Source organism: Ahaetulla prasina, chromosome 3, assembly GCF_028640845.1.
Source record: "Ahaetulla prasina isolate Xishuangbanna chromosome 3, ASM2864084v1, whole genome shotgun sequence".
Taxonomy (NCBI): Eukaryota; Metazoa; Chordata; class Lepidosauria; order Squamata; family Colubridae; genus Ahaetulla; species Ahaetulla prasina.
In genome coordinates, this window is record NC_080541.1 from 18,447,484 (window position 1) to 18,467,139 (window position 19,656).

The 19,656-nt window shown below is 42.0% G+C and overlaps 2 protein-coding genes across 5 annotated transcripts in view; one reads left to right on the forward strand and one right to left on the reverse strand.

Moving 5' to 3' along the window:
* WASHC5 (WASH complex subunit 5) overlaps positions 1–4,135 on the forward strand; it is a 47,677-nt gene extending 43,542 nt beyond the window's left edge. For both annotated transcript variants that reach the window (XM_058179134.1, XM_058179135.1), the window contains exons 27-29: positions 1,136–1,289; positions 3,132–3,219; positions 4,000–4,135. In XM_058179134.1, the coding sequence (XP_058035117.1) occupies positions 1,136–1,289; positions 3,132–3,219; positions 4,000–4,056 (299 nt within the window). In that variant the 3' untranslated portion in view covers positions 4,057–4,135. The remainder of the gene's footprint in view (positions 1–1,135; positions 1,290–3,131; positions 3,220–3,999) is intronic.
* Positions 4,136–8,031: 3,896 nt separating this feature from the next.
* SQLE (squalene epoxidase) overlaps positions 8,032–19,656 on the reverse strand; it is a 38,720-nt gene continuing 27,095 nt past the window's right edge. For all 3 annotated transcript variants that reach the window (XM_058179137.1, XM_058179136.1, XM_058179138.1), the window contains 6 exons: positions 18,276–18,447; positions 16,836–16,931; positions 13,876–14,018; positions 13,612–13,708; positions 10,378–10,465; positions 8,032–9,014 (listed from right to left, as the gene is read on the reverse strand). In XM_058179137.1, the coding sequence (XP_058035120.1) occupies positions 8,822–9,014; positions 10,378–10,465; positions 13,612–13,708; positions 13,876–14,018; positions 16,836–16,931; positions 18,276–18,447 (789 nt within the window). In that variant the 3' untranslated portion in view covers positions 8,032–8,821. The remainder of the gene's footprint in view (positions 9,015–10,377; positions 10,466–13,611; positions 13,709–13,875; positions 14,019–16,835; positions 16,932–18,275; positions 18,448–19,656) is intronic.

Genomic DNA, 19,656 nt, shown 5'->3' on the forward strand with positions numbered 1-19,656 from the left:
CTATCTATCATCTATCTCAGGGGTGTCAAACTCAAGGCATAAGGTGCTTTAATGTGGCCCGTAGGGCCAGCCTGGAAATAATAAAGGACTGGCTCGCGGTGGCTCTGGACAAAATGGGCTGCGCACAGCTGCACGCAGGCTGTTTTCGGCCCCCATAGCCTCTTACAGCAGTCTGGTGGCTGAAAACGGGCTGCAGGGCAGCAGTTTTCAGCCCGTTTTCAGCCCCCACAGCCTCCTGCAGCAGTCTGGTGGCCGAAAACAGGCGGGGGGGGGAGGGTGAAAATGGATTAAAACCAGCCTGTTTTCAGCCCCCATGGCCTCCTACAGCAGCCAGGCCAAAAACAAGTCACAGGAGAGGGGGCATTTTTGGCCCGTTTTCAGCCCCCACGGCCTCCTACAGAAGTCTGGCAGCAAAAACGGGCTGTTGGGGTGGGGGGCATTTTATGTTTCTTTCTCAGCCCCATGCATTCTATCGACCTTCCTGTGGGCTGCTTTACACATGATTCCTGGTTTCATCCGGTTTAAAAATATGGAACATGCATATTTTCTGAATCTTTCTAGACATTTAGCAATATATTGTGATGATTTTGTTGTGTTGTACAGTGTTCCTGTTTACAATGGATATCTGGAATAAAATGTTAACGTTTTCAAAGAACTCTGTTAAAAATGAAAAATGGGAGGGTCAGCTAAAGTATTCTACGTAGAGTTAGTTATTATTTCAAAGGACGGATTCCACAGGAAAAAAGGGAAACCTGAGTTGATATTGTTAAGAATATTGTTATCTCTGTTAAGAAATGGAGATGAACATCTTCCCCTAGAGTTGGATACAACTGGACAAGGGAAACCTTTCATATACAAATTCTGTTTAAATTCCTTTTTGGGAATGTTATCCTCCAGCAATGAACTGTTCCTTGGATGTAGTTTGCAGATATTAATCTGCAATAACCTGTACACTGGACTATAATCCAGGATGAATACTACAGAAAGAATCAATTTCTCTGCCTTTTCTCCACCATGTAACACAAATTTTCCATAGTATTTTGAATTGATGCCACCAGCTATGTCTTCTTATGCAACAACCCACCCACTCCCAACTATGAGGAAATTTATTGGGTTAGGTTTTGTTTTCCTTCAGGGATGGTATGTCGAAAGCCAGCTGATCCTATTGACTGGCCACCTCTGGTGCTGGGACTCCTGACCTTGCTGAAGCAGTTTCACTCACGCTACACCGAACAATTTCTAGGTCTCATTGGTCAGTTTGTTCGCTCCACAATGGAACAGTGCACCAGGTACCAACTTCTCCTTCACAAAGCCCCCACGCTGCCTTCCCTTAAGCAACACAGCAGCTGAATCAAATACATTAGGAGGATTAGATTCCCCTTTAAATGGCAGCTGGATAGCCATTATCCAAGAAGTTTTAATTTGAATTTGAGTTGAGTGTTACACTCCATGATTAAGAAGACATGAGCTGCTCAGAAGAGGATAGAGAACGTCTGGCCTTTGGATGTTGTTAACCAAATTCCCAGATACTTTATCTTTTTAACAATTTGAATCCCCAGTTTCTCTTCCAATTCCTCATCTTGCCTTTTGGTACAATTCTTGGTTAATATCTTAGTTTTTTCCTTATTTATTTTAAATCCAGCCACTTTACCAAATTCTTCCACTTTATGAATCAAGATGGTTCCCGCCTCCAAAGGATCTTCTATGATAAAAACCAGATCATCTGCGACAGCTTGAAATTTATATTCCTCCTGTTTAATTTTCAACTTTTATCATTTGATTTTGTCTAATTTGTATTAATAATATTTCCAATGATAGTATAAATAAGAGGGGTGACAAGGGATATCCTGTCTTACCCTCTTAGTTATACTAATCCTCTCTGTTGTTTCCCCATTTATTATTATTTTAGCCGATTGTTTCGAATAGATTGCTCTGATCATGTCTGTAAATTTCTCCCCAAAATTCATAATTTCCACTTAGTTAATAAGAAAGTTCCAGTTTAGATTGTCAAATGCTTTTTGAGCATCTACAAACATTAATGCCAACTGCTTATCTGGGTAGGCCTCATAATTATCGTTGCGAATATTTTGTAGTCCACATTAGGTAGTGAGATTGTCCTCTAGTTCTTATTTTGCTGTGTATTTGTGGGATCTTTTGAGATAAGTGATATCAGCGCCTCCATCCATGTCTTTGGTAGTTTAGATTGCCCTAAAGCTGGGGTAGTTTTTTATACCTACTGCCCACTTTTGTATCTCTGTTAGTAGTAAAATTTTCTAACTGCTCATCGGTTCGGGGGGAGATGTGCGAGCTATTCTGGTACAAGGCTCTTTTGTTTGCGGTCGCCATTTAGTTTCACTTACGTAACGTGAACTAAACTTATGTGTGGGCAATACAAATAGTATATTTTCAGAAATTTAAATTGTCATGGGGAATTTTATGAAAACCTAATGAAAATGTTTTTAAATAATGCTATGAATTTTTTTTAAAAAAGTCAAATTAAAAAAAAGGAAAGTGCTTTAGTATCGGACAAAACCCCTACCGCCCACCATGAAAGCTGGAACGCCCACTAGTGGGCGGTAGGGACCAGGTTGACTACCACTGCCCTAAAGCTTCATTATATATATATTCAACAGTAACATTTCTACAGGTCCCTGTATCTCTTTATAGAACTCAGAGGGGATACCATCCTGGAGTTCTGTTATTTTTTTGTTTTTGAATAGCCACCTTCATCTCCATCATTGTAATTTTGTTATTTAACATCTCATTCATTTCGTCTGTTATTATAAGGAGATTTCTATCCTTCAAGTAGTTCTTTATTACTTCCTCTTCTATTTTCTCCTGACTATAAAGTTTTCCGAAATAATTTTGGGCTATTCTCTTTTTTTCGTCCATTCGATAATGGATAGTCCCCTCAGAAAAGGCTTCTTAATCCTCCTTTTTCAGCGCTGTGCTGTAGCGCAAAGTGGCTGCACACGAAGCGCACGTTTGGTGTGCACCGTACATGCGCATGCGAAGCGAACTGGTAGCAGACTTCAGAGCATTTCACCCGAATGATGTGTTTTGTAGCTGGCCCATCAAAGATGTACCAAAAGTAAAAGCATTTTGTGTTGTGGTTTTGTGCCTATTCACAGCCAGAAGGTCCCAGAAATGCCAGCAGATGTTGTGGGCGCCCTGCTTTTTTTAGAAGATTATGTTCGTTACACAAAATTACCAAGAAGGGTGAGTATAACAAGGTTTTTCGAGAATGAGTCCAATGTACAGAATGGACAAAAGCACCCAGAATTTTGCCTGTATTTCTCAGATCATCCTTAGATATGCTATTGAGCGGTGTTTCCCAAACTTGGCACCTTTTAAGATATGTGGCCCTCAACTCCCAGAATTCTCCAGCCAGTATGATCATTTCCTCTAGGAAGGTCATTTCTGATCATTCTGGTTTTAAAAGGCAGCCACAGCTGAGATTCCTATAAAAGAATAATTTTGCTTTGCAGTTTGCTGTGCAAGGCTGGCTTGCTTGGAATTCGGACGTCACGCTCTGAATAACGTACTTCACCGTTAATTTGGAACAATGCTCATCTTTTCTGAAAATAAAATTTGATCTGCAAATGGCGAGTTTAACCAAAATCTAAATGAATTAAGTGTAGATTTAACAAAAATGGCAATGGCTACCTCTTAAAAGATTCTTGTACAGTGGCAGTTTCCCACTTCATGCCTAAGTGCTTTTCATCAGAAAGCCAATGTCTCAAATATAGAAATAGTTTGAAATGTTTGGAAATGTAAAGCAAAAGATTGAAGCTGGGACTTTTTTAATATTTTACTGCACTGAAAAAAACTTGAAAATCAGTATTTTTTCTCTTCCCTTTTTGCTTCTTTCTGCACTTCTCTTTCTTTCTCAGTTTTTTGTTTTATTTATATTTTACCCTACAATTAACTTTAATAAGAACATTTGAAAAGTAAAGAAAGAAATATGTAACAAGAATAATGAGCCTTTTCTTTCCTTAGGTGGTCGAGGCCCATGTGCCTAATTTCATTTTTGATGAATTTCGGACAGTTCTATGAAATATCAACTGCCGATTCTGAATGGAAACAAGAAGCAAACCTCAAAAAATGACAAGGAGAGAAAAAAGCATCAAGAAATGTATGTGTTAATCACTGAATATTAATATTCTTCATAAAAATAACTGGAATCATGGCATCGTAGCCAACTGATTATTAAATTCCAGCAGTGTGTATTTTGTACTTAATCTAGGACGTACACAATTCCTTTACAAAAATCATTTCTGTTCCTAGAGAACAGCATGTGAATATGGAACAATATTTTTTGTGATGCAGCTAAAAAAAAAATAACAGTGAAATGAATGGATTATAAATGTTTACCGTTTTCACCAGTGCATTATTTACATATTACCATTATGTATGTTAATCAGAATCAGAATAACAAGAGTTGGAGGGACTTCTAGTTCAACCTTCTGTTCAAGCAGGAGGCCCTATCCCATTTTAAACAAATGGCTATCTAGTCTCTTCTTAAAACTTAAAATGGAGTTCCCACTACTGAAGGCAAGCTGTTCCCACTGATTAATTGTCCCATCAGGAAATTTCATCTTTGTTCTAGATTGCTTCTCTTCTTGATTAGTTTTATCCATTGCTTCTTGTCCTATCTTCAGGTGTTTTGGAAAATAGCTTGACTCCCTCTTCTTTGATGGGAGTCCCTTAGACATTGGAACACTGCTGTCATGTCATCCCTAGTCCTTCCTTTCATAAAACTAGACATCCCCAATTCCAGCAACCGTTCTTTATATGTTTTAGCCTCCAGTCTCCTAATCATCTTTGAGTGCTCTTCTCTGCACTCTTTCTAAAGTCTCAACATCTTTTTTATATTGTGATGACCAAAACTGGAAGCAACATTCCAAGTGTGGTCTTAACCAAGGCATTATAAATTGGTATTAACACTTCATGTGATCTTGATTCAATCCTGTTAATAATATATACAATGTTAATATACAACTGTATACAATATACAGTTCATGAAGTTTGCAAAATGTCTGATCCAAGGTTTGCTGACTTCCTGACTTGATATTAGACTATGATGCTATTTTTCTCCTGGTCAAATACCAGAAGTCACAGAAATCTTGTCATAATTCTGCTAGTCTCAGCAAGCTTCCATTGTCCCCTTAGCCAAATAAACTATTGGGGTGGAATACCATCTGTACGCTGATGACACTCAGCTGTACATTTCCACCCCTAACCACCCCAATGAAGCCGTCGACGTGATGTCCCGGTGTCTGGAAGCCGTGCGGGTCTGGATGGGGAAGAACAAGCTTCAGCTCAACCCATCCAAGACAGAGTGGCTGTGGATGCCGGCATCCCGGTACAGCCAGCTTACTCCATCGCTGACTGTTGGGGGCGAATCACGGGTTCGCAACTTAGGCGTTCTCCTGGATGATCGGCTGTCCTTAGAAGAACATATGACGGCCGTCGCCAGGGGAGCTTTTTATCAGGTGCGCCTGATTCGCCAGTTGCGTCCCTTTCTTGACCGGGATTCCCTACGCACGGTCACTCATGCCCTTGTCACTTCCCGCCTGGACTACTGCAATGCTCTCTACATGGGGCTCCCCTTGAAGAGCACCAGGAGGCTCCAACTGGTCCAGAATGCGGCTGCGCGGGTAATAGAAGGGGCACCGCGATGCTCCCATATAACACCTCTCCTGCGCAGCCTGCACTGGTTGCCGGTGGTCTTCCGGGTGCAATTCAAGGTGTTGGTTATCACCTTTAAAGCGCTCCATGGCACAGGACCGGGTTACTTACGGGACCACCGACTGCCACCTATAGCCTCCCATTGGCCTGTGCGCTCCCATAGGGAGGGCCTCCTTAGGGTGCCATGAGTCAAACAATGTTGACTGGCGGCTCCCAAGGGGAGGGCCTTCTCTGTGGGGGCTCCAGCCCTATGGAATGAGTTGCCTCCGGGGTTGCGTCAACTCCCCGACCTCCGGTCTTTTAAACGCGAGCTCAAGACTTTCCTATTCCACCGTGCGGGGCTAGCTTGATGAAATTTTAATGTGGGGTTTTAGGATTGTTTTACCTTAGTTTTAATTTTAATTGGCCATTTTATAATCAGTTTTTTAATACGCTTTTTAATTTTTGTCTATGTTTATGTTGTTTTTACTTGGCTGTGCACCGCCCTGAGTCCTTCGGGAGAAGGGCGGTATAAAAATCTAATTAATTAATTAATTAATTAATTAATTAATTAATTAACAAACAAACAAACAAACAAACCAGCCATGCTTGTAACGGACACATACTATTCAAAAAATGTCTTGGCAGTAAGGTTGGACCACAAGATAGGATTATATTTATTCAATAAATTTTTACTTGCTAATTCTCCTGTTTGATCTTACCTAGTTACTTAAATTTCTAATTTAGCTAATGCACCATATTCCAGTTCGTTAGGTCTCTCTCATCCACAATTTGAAATAGCCCTTTCCATATAATTAAGCTGCTTCAATACTTGGACAACATAGAAGGTCAAAATAACTCCTCAATTTTGTTTGGCATAAGATGAGAAACTTGGATAATGATTATCTTATTTAACAGTGTAAGATACAATAACAAATTCTTGAAAACCTGTCCAACTTTTCTCTCTTTCCCATCTTACATTATACAAGATCAAGGTGGGGTTAAGAGTTTCTGCCTCCCATTTCCGGGCATCCAATCTGCAACTAGCACAGAAATCCCAACTTTAATAGAATGTGAGAACATAAATTAAGAGTTGCCCAAAAAATGATAAGAAAAGCAGGGATTTATTGCAAGTTCTGGGCTATAACAATAACGAGAATATAGATGTTTACCCCTCTCCCCAAAGGTCCTGCTAAAAGTTGCACACTTTAATGCAGGGGTCTCCAACCTTGGCAACTTTAAGCCTGGCGGACTTCAACTCCCAGAATTCCCCATTCTGGGAGTCGAAGTCCTCCAGGCTTAAAGTTACCAAGGTTGGAGACCCCTGCTTTAATGCAACAACAGAAATATATATATTAAAAACTTGGGATGACAACCTGCAGTGCTACTGGTTTGTTTTTATTCTAATTGAATCCATTTTTTGTCTTGGCACTGCCTACTCCTGGCACCCATTTAAAAACAAGACCCTTAGCGTCCCGTCCCCCATCTCAAAAAAAAATGTTTTTGGACCTGCCAGAAGACTCTTCCCCTTCCTTCTATAATGGAATGGAAAAGAAAATGGAGAAGATCCCTAGAATATGTACCAGAACTTGAAACAAAAACACAGCATATTCATGGAATATATGTTTCCGTGTTACTTGACAGAAAAGCTCAACGCCAGAAAATATCAGTGAAAAAATATACATGTAAGAGCCATGGATGCTTTTTAAAAAAATCGATTGAGCGGACCTCCTTAAATTCATTTATTTTATTAACGTAACAAGGCAGTGCCGTTTATATTGCCATTTCAGCTATTTCTGTTACAGTTGCTGAAAAGGGTTGCTGCAAGTATCTCTTTTATAAACTTTATTTGTACAAGGTAACAAAGACAAATGCGTGTGTGTGTTTTTATGTATGTGAACACAGGCACAAAACCCTGTTTATCTCAGTTTACCCAATAGCTAAATCTTTCGGTCCATCATGGTACTTGACTCTCTTCCCAGAAATCCAACAGAATGGAGACAGTGTCAAACATAAACATCACTGTGCACTAATTCCTCCTCTGCCACCTACCTTCCCTTGAGATGTTGTGGTTCCAAGTTCCATCAGCCCCAGCCCTCACTTATTTATTACGAAAGCTCTAGTACAACGTCTTGAGGACCATAGGTTCCCTAGTTCTAATCTAACCTCTCAGAAACGAGACAGTTCTAATGAAGCCGGCAGTAAGAAGGCAACTAGAATTCCTTGCAGTCGTCACATAAATCTCAGCATTGGCTTAGTTCTTCCTGAGGTGGTAAGCCCTTGGCTGTGTCATTTCAGGCTATAGTGGAAGGTCAGCAAGCATTCCTCCGTAAATAAATAAAATCCTATATTTTTTGTAAAAAAAAAAAAAAACACCAAACAGATCAGGGAGAATACTTTTCCAGGTTTCTCTCTGCAAAGTGAATTTGGAAGGTCATTTAAATAAGCCAGTTTTTACCTGTGGTCTAAGAACAGGTTTACTGTGCCAACATAAGCAAAATCATCCATTTTTTATTTGTCCCCTCCTGGCAGGATAACTATAATTCCCATTGTTGGTAAGTCCTATTAAGGGGATGAACAAACTCCCATTTCTCCCCCCCCACACACACACACACACAAAAAGAAGGAAATAGAAGAAGAGCAGCTGGTCAGGAAGAAAGGAAATAAAGCCAATTGTGTAGGACTAGAAAAAAAAGCATGAACAGAGTCTGGGGAGTTTCTAAGCTGTGATCTCTGAGCATACACTCATAGTTCAGACCAATAGCTCTAGAAACGTCATTATTTTTTTTTTTTATAAATCCTGGCCTCAAATGTCAGAGAGGGCAAGGAAAGGGAAGAACTTGGCAGTCTGGCAACACCCCCTCCTCTAGTATGCTAGACACTTACTCTCAGAAGTAACTGTTATGACCCCCATCCCCCTCTCGCTCCCTTGGATTAGAATGGTGGGTTTGGTTTTGGTTTTTTTTTTTTACATGCCCTTGTTTGACAAGATTACCCATGTGCTTATAAACCTCAAAACGCCAATGCGAGATCTCAGGCCGAGAGTTTTGTTGCTTCTGTTGCCTTTTCGACTTAAAAGAGACAGGACATGTCCGGAAGACACGAAGAAATCCAAGCGGTTCTTCTTCCCCGTTTCTTTGCCCTTCTGTATTCAGTAGATGAGGTATTTCATTTCAGAATATATAAGTGGGAATATGACACAGCAAGCTCGGTACATCACCGCGAGGCTGCTGATAATGGCCCGAGGTTTGGTGATCCAAGGTTCAGATTTGAAACAATAGTAAGTGGCGTAGAAGGCAACGGCGAAGAAGTGGCCGATGAGGACGATGGGCTTCGGAGACAAACTGTAAAGAAAGATTTGTTAGCAGAAATAAATTATGAGGAATATATATATTTGTGAATAGAATACTAGAAATTATGAAAAGGCCATCCATTAATATGGCAGGATAATAGAATAAAGAATATAGCTTTTTTCCCCCCCTCCCTTGAAACTTTTCCATAGAAAGCTGAGAACCCAAATCACTTTTTACAATATATTAGTTCTCTCTGCTTTTCCATAAAAACTTTCTTTACAATACAGGATAATTCAACAGAGGGGTTGTATAACAAGTTATTAGTTTCGGAGGCTTGCTTCCGTCACTCCCATTTCTTCAATTTTCTGAAATCCTACTTGTTCCTACTTGTTCCTTGTTTATTAGGCTTGCTTCAGTCACTCCCATTTCTTCAATTTTCTGAAATCCTACTTGTTCCTGCTCAACTTCTCTTTCTCTTCTTTGTTTGTTTTCTTTTATTCAATATTTGTTACCATCATTAGCAGGCAAGCCGAAGTTTTAGTGCTAATTCTTAACATTTTACATTTTCAGGAACCGTAGGGTCATACTGAGAGAGCACACCCAGTTATAAGTATTTTAGGCGTGGAAGGTCTTGGATTTAACTACTATTATAATAAAAGGCTGAAGAAGTCAATAATTGGAAAGACTTCACTCAACCTTCATACAAGTAGTCCTCAACTTACAATCATTTGTTTAATGACAGTGCAAAGTTACAGTGGTGTTGGAAAATGTTACCTTATGATCAGTTCTTGCACTTACAACTATAGCAATGGCCCTGTAGTCATGTGACCAAAAATTTTGGCATTTGGCAACTGGTATGTATTTATGACAGTGGCAATGTCCAAGGGTCATGTGATCTCCATTTACAGATGTTCCCAAGGGGCTTCTCACAAGCAAAATCAATGGGGGGAAGCCAGGTTCGCAGCAAAAAAAAAAAAAAAGATTATAAAATTCAAGCATGATTCACTAAACAACTGCATGGCTTAGCGACAGAAGTTTCAGTTCCAATTGGGGGCATAATTTGAGAACTATTTGTATTCTGACATAGCCAATTCAGCTATTTACACCCTAAATAATTATTAAATAAAATACGGTATACAGCTTGATTTAATTGTCGATCCAGAAAACTTTTGATCATTATTACCTTTCGTGTGTCTCTTTCTAAAGCAGAGATCTTCAAACTTGGCAGCTTTAAGGCTTGTGGACTTCAACTCCCAGAATTCTCCAGCCTGCTATGTCCACAAGCGTTAAAGCTGCCAAGTTTGAAGACCTCTGTTCTAAAGGCTCTTAAGGCAAGTCATGGTTATGCTACCTACAACTTGCCAATAACAAGTTGAACAAGAATTGGGGGCGGGGGGAAAATACCCCAACTTACATGGAAAGTAAACCAACTGGACCGGAAACACATTTGCCCCCAAGCTTGAAATAGAGAAAGCAGGCTCTCCTTAACTTCTGCAGAGAATCTGTCAAACAGATGAAACATGACGTCACCTTAGCAGAAAGGCCAGGCAAAATTAGAAAAATGAAAACGTACAGCACGATAGGACAGTATTTGCCTAAATAAACATTCCCTTTAACATCTTACACATAGGTGAACAAAACCTTTACCAGATGGACTTGACATCACGTGTTCTTCTGCTAGTTAACATAGATTGTTATGTCATTGTGAGTTATATAGTTTGGCTCAGATCAGGAGCCACAACTGAGCAAGAGAGAACGGAGGTAGTTGGCCCATTTTTAGCAGCAAGATGTGAGAACTTGTAATATCATCCGTCACAAAAGATTCAGGTACCAGAAGGAAAACCTATGAGGAGGTTTCCAGCATGTCCTTCAACTTCTAGAATATTAGATCCCAGCTATTTTTATTGCTAAAGTTCACCTCTTTCAGGTAGTCTTCGACTTATGACGGGTCACTTAGCGACCATTTGACGTTTCGAATGACCTCCCCAAAGGATACTTATGACCTGGATTCAAAGTTCTGACAAGTCACCCGCCCACCCCACAAGTCATGTGATCACATTTTTGGGCCCTTGGCAACTAGACCACATTTACAGCCGTTTGCAGTGTCTTGCACTCATATAACCACAATTGACAATGTTTGTCTGCCGGAAACCTGTGTTTACCTACAGTTTCCAGCAAAAAACCGCCATTGGAGACAATGGGTTTACTTAATAACCGCATCATTTCTTTTATGACCACTAAAAAATGTCATAAAAGTGAGTCAAGTCTTGTGCATGCCTTAACCTATGACATACAACAGAAATCCCAGGCTCCATTATGGTCGTAAATTGAGGAATGCCTGTATTTCTTCTTTTACTTTTGCTCCACGGGAGTATTTCTCAACCCCTGCAGGATTAAGATGTGTGGACTTCAACTCCCAGAATTCCCCAGTCAGCATGCTGTTTCCAGAAGTTAAAGTTCATGTATCTTAAACTTGCAGAGGTAAAGAAACGGTAATCTATAACTTTTTTGAAATTAAAGGAGATGCTCGGTTTCATTTCTACGTGTCAAACAAACCTTAAAAAAATAAAATCTGGTAAGAGCTGTGTTGGATTCAAAGGGGGGTGTCCATGTTCTGAGCCCCAGGCCTGGTGCCTAGTATTCTGTGGCCAGAAACGGGGCAAGAAAAATAATCAACCAACAAATAAGATTCATCAAATTTATATCTACAGGTAGTCCTTGATTTACAGCAGTTCATCCAGTGATCGTTCAAAGTTACAACAGCACTGAAAAAAGTATCTCATGACTGTTATTCACAGTGATGACCTCTGCAGCATCCCCAGGGTCATGTGATCAAAATTCAGATGCTTGGCAACTGGTTCGTATTTATGACCATTGCTGTGTCCCAAGGTCATGTCATCCCCTTTTGCATCCTTCTGACCAGCAAAATCAATCGGGAAACCAGATTCACTTAACAACTGGGTTACTAACTCAACAATTGCAGTGATTCACTTAATGACTGGCGAGAAATGTCATAAAATGGGGCAAAACTTACTTAACAATTGTCTCTGTTAGCAACATAATTTTTGGGCCACACACACACACACACACACACACACACACACCACTTATGACTGTAACTTTGTTGCTTGTATCCTTACGATTTATACTAGTATTGTTTCCTGATTGCTTATTTGTAGCCTATGACTATCATTAAGTGTTGTATCATTAAGTGTTAAATTTGTCCCTATGACTATCATTAAGTGTTGTAAGTGTTGTACCATGATGAAGGTATCTTTTCTTTTATGTACAATGAGAGCATATGCACCAAGACAAATTCCTTGTGTGTCCAATCACACTTGGCCAATAAAAATTCTGTTCTATTCTATTCTATACATACCCAGAGAGCAGGGGTGAAATGTAATTTTTTTTGCTACCAGTTCTGTGGGTGTGGCTTGCTGCGGCGTGGCTTGGTGGGGGTTCATGTGACTGGGTGGGTGTGGCTATGTGATTGGGGGATCAAACAACAGAAACTCACAAGCAATGTCCTGCTGGAGCAGGGTTGGACTAGATGACCTCCAGGTCCCTTCCAGCCCTGGTTTATCCTCTGAAGCTGCCTCTAGTGCCAAGTTTGTACTCCTTCCTTCCTCTCTTCCTTCCTTCCTCGCCTCCTTTCTTTCTCTCAAAAACGAACCCCCCCACACCCCGTTTTCCCTTCCAGCAAGCTTGCTAGGCATGCCAAAAAACTGAGTGGGGGGGTGGGAAGTCAGTTTCCTCTTCCAGCAGGCTTGCTGGACAAGCCAAAAAATGGGGTGGGGAATGGGAAGTCTGTTTCCTCTTCCAGCAGGCTTGCTAGGGAGAGTCTGTTTTTCCTCCCAGCAGGCTTCAGGGAAACTTCAGGGAAGCCTGCTGGGAGGAATAATGGAAACCCCCCCCCCTGTTTTTTTGGCTAGCACACAGCTGAGCTGCGCGATCATCAAAGGTTTTTTGTTTTTGTTTTTACTTTTAAAGTATTTTTTTCTTCGGCTGAAAAAATGCTTTTTTAAAAAAAAAAAAACCTCTGATGATCGTGCGGCTGAGCTGGGCATAGGCAGGGGAGGCGCAGGGATTATCGCTACCGGTTCTCCGAACCACCCGCCGCCATCTCTACCGGATCGCGCAATCCGGTCTGATCCGGGAGCATTTCACCCCTGCCAGAGAGAGATTTCTTACAACATAAAAATGAGTAAGGGTACAGGAAGATACATAATTCTTTGATTAACTGTAAAGAGGACTGGGTATGGAGGAAGGAGCCTGAGAGAAAAATGCCAATATGTCAAAAAGGTCATCCACCAGATGGGAATTAGACAGGACCAGCCTGATGTACAGGAAGTCAGTTAACTTAAACTATTAAGACCAGTATTTCTCAACCTTGGCAACTTGAAGACAGTCAAGAATGAATGACAGCAGGAAGAGAAGCAAGGATGCAGCACAAATCATTAGGCTAAAACAGGGTTGTCCAAACTTGGCAACTTTAAGACTTGTGGACTTCAACTCTCAGAATTCCTCAGCCTGTAAAGCTGAGTTGAAGTCCACAAGTCTTAAAGTTGCCAAGTTTGGACATCCCTGGACTAAAGAGAAGAAGAAGAACCAAAGTTGAACAAAAATGCATTTCCAAACAAGCACATACCATCTGTTGCAGCGAATAATTCATAGAGCGCCTGAGCAAGAACATTCACAACAAAGGAATGAGACTTCTTTCTTGTCCAGTAGAAGGTCTTTTTGGCCTGCAAAAGATAAATTTCCAACAGATTGGTCCACTTGGTATTCAGTCAGATGGGGGGGGGAAAGAAAAAAGATTTCAAATATAAAATTAAGAGTGCCTACTTGAAGTTGTATAAAAGAAACATGGAGACCATCAATTCTTTGTGAAAGAAAAATATATGTATCTTACTTGCAATAGAGCAGAGTCTTCATACAAGTCCGGAATGGTCTGTAGCAAACATCTCCAGATCTTGATGTCATTGAGAGCAACGCTCATCCCTCCACCTGTCAGAGGATGCCTCATATTGTAAGCGTCTCCTAGGAGGACGACTCCTAAGAGGGAAAGAGTCGTAAGATCAAAACTTGCACAGATGCACTTTTTGGGATGTGATTCAAAAGTTTGAAAGGCTTCTTAAAATAAATTGTTAAGTGACTGGCTGGTAAAACTGCAAGGAAGCCTCAATATTATCTGCCAATGGATATCTGTTACCTCCAAATGTGTATAAAACTGCAATGTCATTCATGACAAAGTACAGTAGTGGCCAAAATTGTGGAAACCTTTTGGGAAAAGTGTATTTTTGAGGTTTGATGGCTAATAACACCATTTATTTTTTTTGGGAGGTTCAAGATAATCATATTCCACTGCTGGAATGGCCTGGGAATAGCCCAGACCTTAACCCAGTTGAAAATCTATGGAACCGACTAAAGAAACTTGTTAGTCAGAAGCGACCCAGCAATAAAACCCAGTTAATAGAAGCAATCATTCAATCTTGGTTTCACTTTATAACATCTGCAAACTAAAAGACTTGGTTCACTCCTGTCGTGTCTCACTCCTCCGCTGACGGCCGGGTCAGGGAAATCCGAATCAGGCATGCTTCTGCAGCTCTGCCAAAGTCCTAGCAAAGTTCTCAAGGCAGGCAGGAGACCAGGAAGTGACTTCAGCAATATAAGTAGACTTTGCCTGACTCAGAGAATGCCAGAAAGCAGATCCTTTATATAGGCCATGGGGTGTGGCTCCATGACTCAGCACTTATCCAGGCCTGCCCCTCCCTTCCTTCTGTTGACGCCGCCTATCAATTCTGAAGCGAGGGTCACTCCAGGCTCCAGCTGTTGGTAATTGATCTTCCTCAGGCTCACATGCTGTGGGGGATGGGGAGGGGTCTAGTTGCTCCGTTTGCCTGGGCATGGAGCCAGGGCTGGGAGCTGGAGGCACTTCTTCTTCCTCGGCCTGTCTGGGCATGGTGCCAGGGCTGGGGCCTGGAGGCATGCCAGGACATTCCTCAGCGTTCGGAAGGAGATAAGACGGGCACGGCTGTGGGGAAAGCGAACGAGACACAACTCCATGGGAAGACATCGTAAGGCTGCAATTCATGCTTAAGGTTACCCAACTAAGGATTAACTCACGTGATAATTTTTGTATATCTCATTTTTTCTATGTGTTTCACTTTTCTTCTTTATACGGTAACTGCTATTCTAATAGCAAATCCTACATAAAAGTTATATTCTTGATTAAATTATCTTTCCGTTGATATGTGGTTAAATGATCTGGAATTAGGAGATTTAGTAACAGAACCTGTGTCATGGTCAGATCATTTTCTCCTTTGCCTGGACTTTCGGACCGCCGCCCACCACCGCAGGGAGACGGAACCAATACGTTGGTTCCGTCCCAGGCGCCTGATGGACCCTGAGAGGTTCCTGACGGAGCTTGGGCCGTTCCCTGAGGATCTGGCCCACGGCATGGCTGAAGAACTAGTTGCGGCCTGGGAACAGGCCGGGGCTTTGGACCGTGTCGTGCCTTTGCGGCCTCTGACCCAGCGTAGATCCCTTGGTTCTCTGAGGGACTGAGAGAGATGAAACGCCGGAGAAGACGCCTAGAGAGTACCTGGAGGTCCAGCCGTTCCGAAGCTGACCGGACACTAGTTAGGTCTTATTCTAAAACCTACCTAGTGGCATTGAGGGAGGCGAAACGTTAATAAATAAATAAATAAATGAAATTTTATGGTACTACTACCAAAAAAAGTGGTGCTATTAGCTAGCTTTTGAAAATACACTTTTCCCAAAAGGTTTCCACAATTTTGGCCACTACTGTACATCATTGCTTAGCACTGTCAAATACTTCAAATCATCTCATTCATGGTAGTTTGCATCAAAGTCATGTAAATGGCTGTGAATCTGAAGGAGAAGCATGATGGCTCAGCAATTAAGACATTGGGCTTGTTGGCTGGAAAGCAGGCAGCCCTGGTTCAAGACCCCAGCTGCACGCTACAGGGCGAGTTCCTGTCCTAGTCCCCGCTCCTGCCAACCTAGCAGTTCGAAAGCAGGCAAATGTGAATAGGTAAACAGGTACCACTTGGGTGGGAAGGTTGCTGGCCACGACCGTGGAAACGTCTTCCTCAATGGCCCTGAAACCCCCTATAGTTGGCAATGACTAGCGGAGTAAAATCCGCAGGGACTCCTTTACCTTTACCACGTGTAAAGATGTCATTATGCAAATGAGATGAATTGGTGCAAATGATGTACTATTAAATTACAGTTGAACTAAGCGTAACTGCCCTCCTGCAGAGCTGGCTTTCTCCTGAGTCTCTCTGATGTGAAGTCAATTGTGAGTCAATTAATATTCCCGCTCCAGGAATCCATATTAAAACATCTTTAATCAACCAAAGCCAACTTGTGTTTTACTAATAAATGTATTCTGCCGTTTACTGTGATACATCCAGAGAGGATGCCAACTTAATTCTAAAGAGAATTACTCTAAAGGCTAAGGGTTATCAACAATGGTCAAAAAGATTGGGTGAAGTGCAAAAAAATATGCAAGTAATTCTGTATGCTCGTGTCAGACCTTGTGATTAAAAATATATGGTCACTTATTTTAGAATGTCATTATGAGCCCCCTAGCTGAAAGGGCACCAGAAAGGAGTATTTTGATCTGCTCAGAGAGAGAGAAAAATCCCATCCATGCTCCCAAGCCTTTTGTTAGATCTGGGCTGTCCAATCTTAGCAACTTTAAGGACTTGTAGGCTTCCAGAATTCCCAGCATGGCTGGCTGGGGAATTCTGGAAGTTGCAAGTCCCCAAGTCTTCAAGTTGCCAAGGTTGGACAGCTCTGTGTTAGATTGTGATGTTTTCTGCATTCTCTGCTTTGCTCACGGACCTGTTTTATTGACGGGACAAGGCGGTAGAAAGCTCGCAGGCATGACTCTCAAACGTTCGTTCTGTACGGTTATTAGGAAAGGCTCTTGAATGTGTTCTGTTAAAAAAAAAAACACAAGCAAATGCGGTTTGTGAGTTTTATAACATTTGTCCTCGGGCCGAGATTCAGAAGAGAATACACTTAACAGAAATAAGACCTCTGATAAGCTGATCATCCAAGGTCAACTTCAGTTCTTCAACTTTAAGACAGTGTTTCTCCACCTTGACAGTTTTAAGACATGCACACATCTTCAACTTTGTAGTTTAAGGCAGGGGTCCCCAACCCCTGGGCCGTGGCCTATTTGGAATTGGCCTGCGCGAGGGGTTGGCTGGAGGGTGCGCACGCAACTCGAGTTGTGGAGCAGCGGGCCAGCAGGCACTCACGGGTATGCCAGCCTGCCACTCACACAGCCCAGTTCTCCTCCCCCCCCCCCCACAGCAGGGCCACCAAACAACAAAGGCAGTGATGAAATGCAAATTTTTTTGCTACCGGCTCTGTTGGACTGGCTTGGGGTGTGTGGCTTGGGGGGGGTGTCATGTAACTGGGTGGGCGTGGCCAACTTTTTTTTTTGTTTACTTTTTAAGCATTTTTACTACATATTCGCCCAAACCCGAAGTTAAAAAAAAAATGCTTTAAAAAAGTAAAAAAAAAAAAAAAAGGTTCCAATGTGCCGCGCGATCATTGGAACCTTTTTTTTACTTTTTTAAAGCATTTTTTTACTACCAATTCACCCGAACTGGAACAAACCAGTAGCATTTCACCCCTGCACAAAGGTTAGGAACTGCACTTATGACCATTCATTTAACGAACATTCAACAGTGATTCTATATTACAATGGCAATGGATAAAGTGACTTACTACATGACTGTAGTAGTGTTTCTATGGTCATGTGATCACCATTTGCAACCTTCCCAGGGGGTTTCCAACATGCAAATCAATGGGAAGAACTGGATCCACTTAACAACTATGTAATTCACTTAATGACCACAGTGATCTTCTTAACAAGCAGAGCAAAAAAGTTTGTAATATCAGATGCAGCTCACTCATCAATTGTGCTGAGTGACAACGAACGTTCCTGTCTACACTGCGGTCATAAGCCGGTTTAGCTCAGGCTGGTAAGGCCTGTTATTAAGAACACAAAGCCTGCAATTACTGCAGGTTCGAGCCCGGCCCAAGGTTGACTCAGCCTTCCATCCTTTATAAGGTAGGTAAAATGAGGACCCAGATTGTTGGGGGGGCAATAAGTTGACTTTGTAAAAATATACAAATAGAATGAGACTATTGCCTTATACACTGTAAGCCGCCCTGAGTCTTCGGAGAAGGGCGGGGTATAAATGTAAACAAACAAAAAAAAAAAGGACTACCTCTAAAGATATTAAGTCTCTGTGCAAAGGTTCTTACCTGGTAGCTGTGGATAAATCTTTTCAACCATGTATTCCTTAAGATTTTTTGGCATTTCACCTCGAATGTCAACAAGAACTCGAGTTTCATTGGAAGAAATCTGGTAGATAAGCACTGGGCAAGGATTTGCTAAAATCAACTCTGCGTAATTGGCTTTATATTCAGGAGAATTCTTTATAGACAAAGCAAGAAAGAAAAACATTATTAAAGAAAAAGAATTTCCCAGAACCTTTCAGCTCTTCCATGATTGCAATGAGTAATTTTCGGCTGACCAATAACCCAAGGCTCATAGACTTTCAACAAGACTGAAAGTTCAAATAGCAACAGGCTCTACCACAACCCATCATCAGGCTGAAACTATTTCACTAAGCGGGGGGGTTTCTCCCCACTGTAATTTCTTTCCTCCAACTCATACCAGTTTGAGAGAATCTGGGGCTGAAGAACTGGATTCAGGGGTCGGCAACCTTAAACCCTCGAAGAGCCACAAAGGTCCTAACCAGAAGCCCCCCATTCAATTCTGGAGCTGACCGGAAGTTCAGTTCCCCGACCATAGAGTCTCCTCCTAGTGCGGTGTCCTTTTTCCTCTACTTGTCCTAACCAAAAGTCCTATCAATTGTGGAGCCGACCAGAAAACCTGCCCCTTGCCATAGAGTCTTCTGGGATACCATGCTTCCCACCCCCCCTTAACTGGAAGCTCCTCTCCAAATTGTGGCGCCGACCAGCAACAGGGAGCCACAGCAGAGGGATGAAAGAGCCACCTGCGGCTCCAGAGTTGCTGACCCCTGACTGGATTAAACTGCTTTAAAGCAGGGGTGTCAAACTCGATTTCATTGAGGGCCGCATCAGGGTTGTGTTTGACCTCAGGGAGCGGGGCCTGGCCAGGGGTCGTGACCAGTTTGACATCACTCGTGTTGGGGGTACCTGTGGTGGCCCAAGCACTCTGCCAGCGAAAATGGAGCTTGGGAGGGCCGCACTCCTTTTTTGCTGGCAGAGAGTTGCAAGAGGACATCGCAACCGAAAACAGAGCTCCATTTTTGCTGGCAGAGGCACTGCAGTCCAGTTCTTTCCTGTTTCCAGGGTGGCCCTGCGGGCCAGGTCTAAGCACTCTGCAGGCCTTGTGTTTGACACCCCTGCTTTAAGGAAGATGCATAAGCAAAGGGGCAACAACAGAAATTATTTGTGTGGTGGGTGGAGATAAAAACACATGAAATGCTATTCTATGGTATAGGTAATCCTCGGTTTACAGCAATTCATTTAGTGACCGTTCCAAGTTAAAACAGCGCTGAAAAATGTGACTTATGACCATTTTTCACAGTTATGACCTTTGCCGCATCCCCATGATCATGTGATCAAAATTGCTTGGCAGCTGGTTTATATTTAT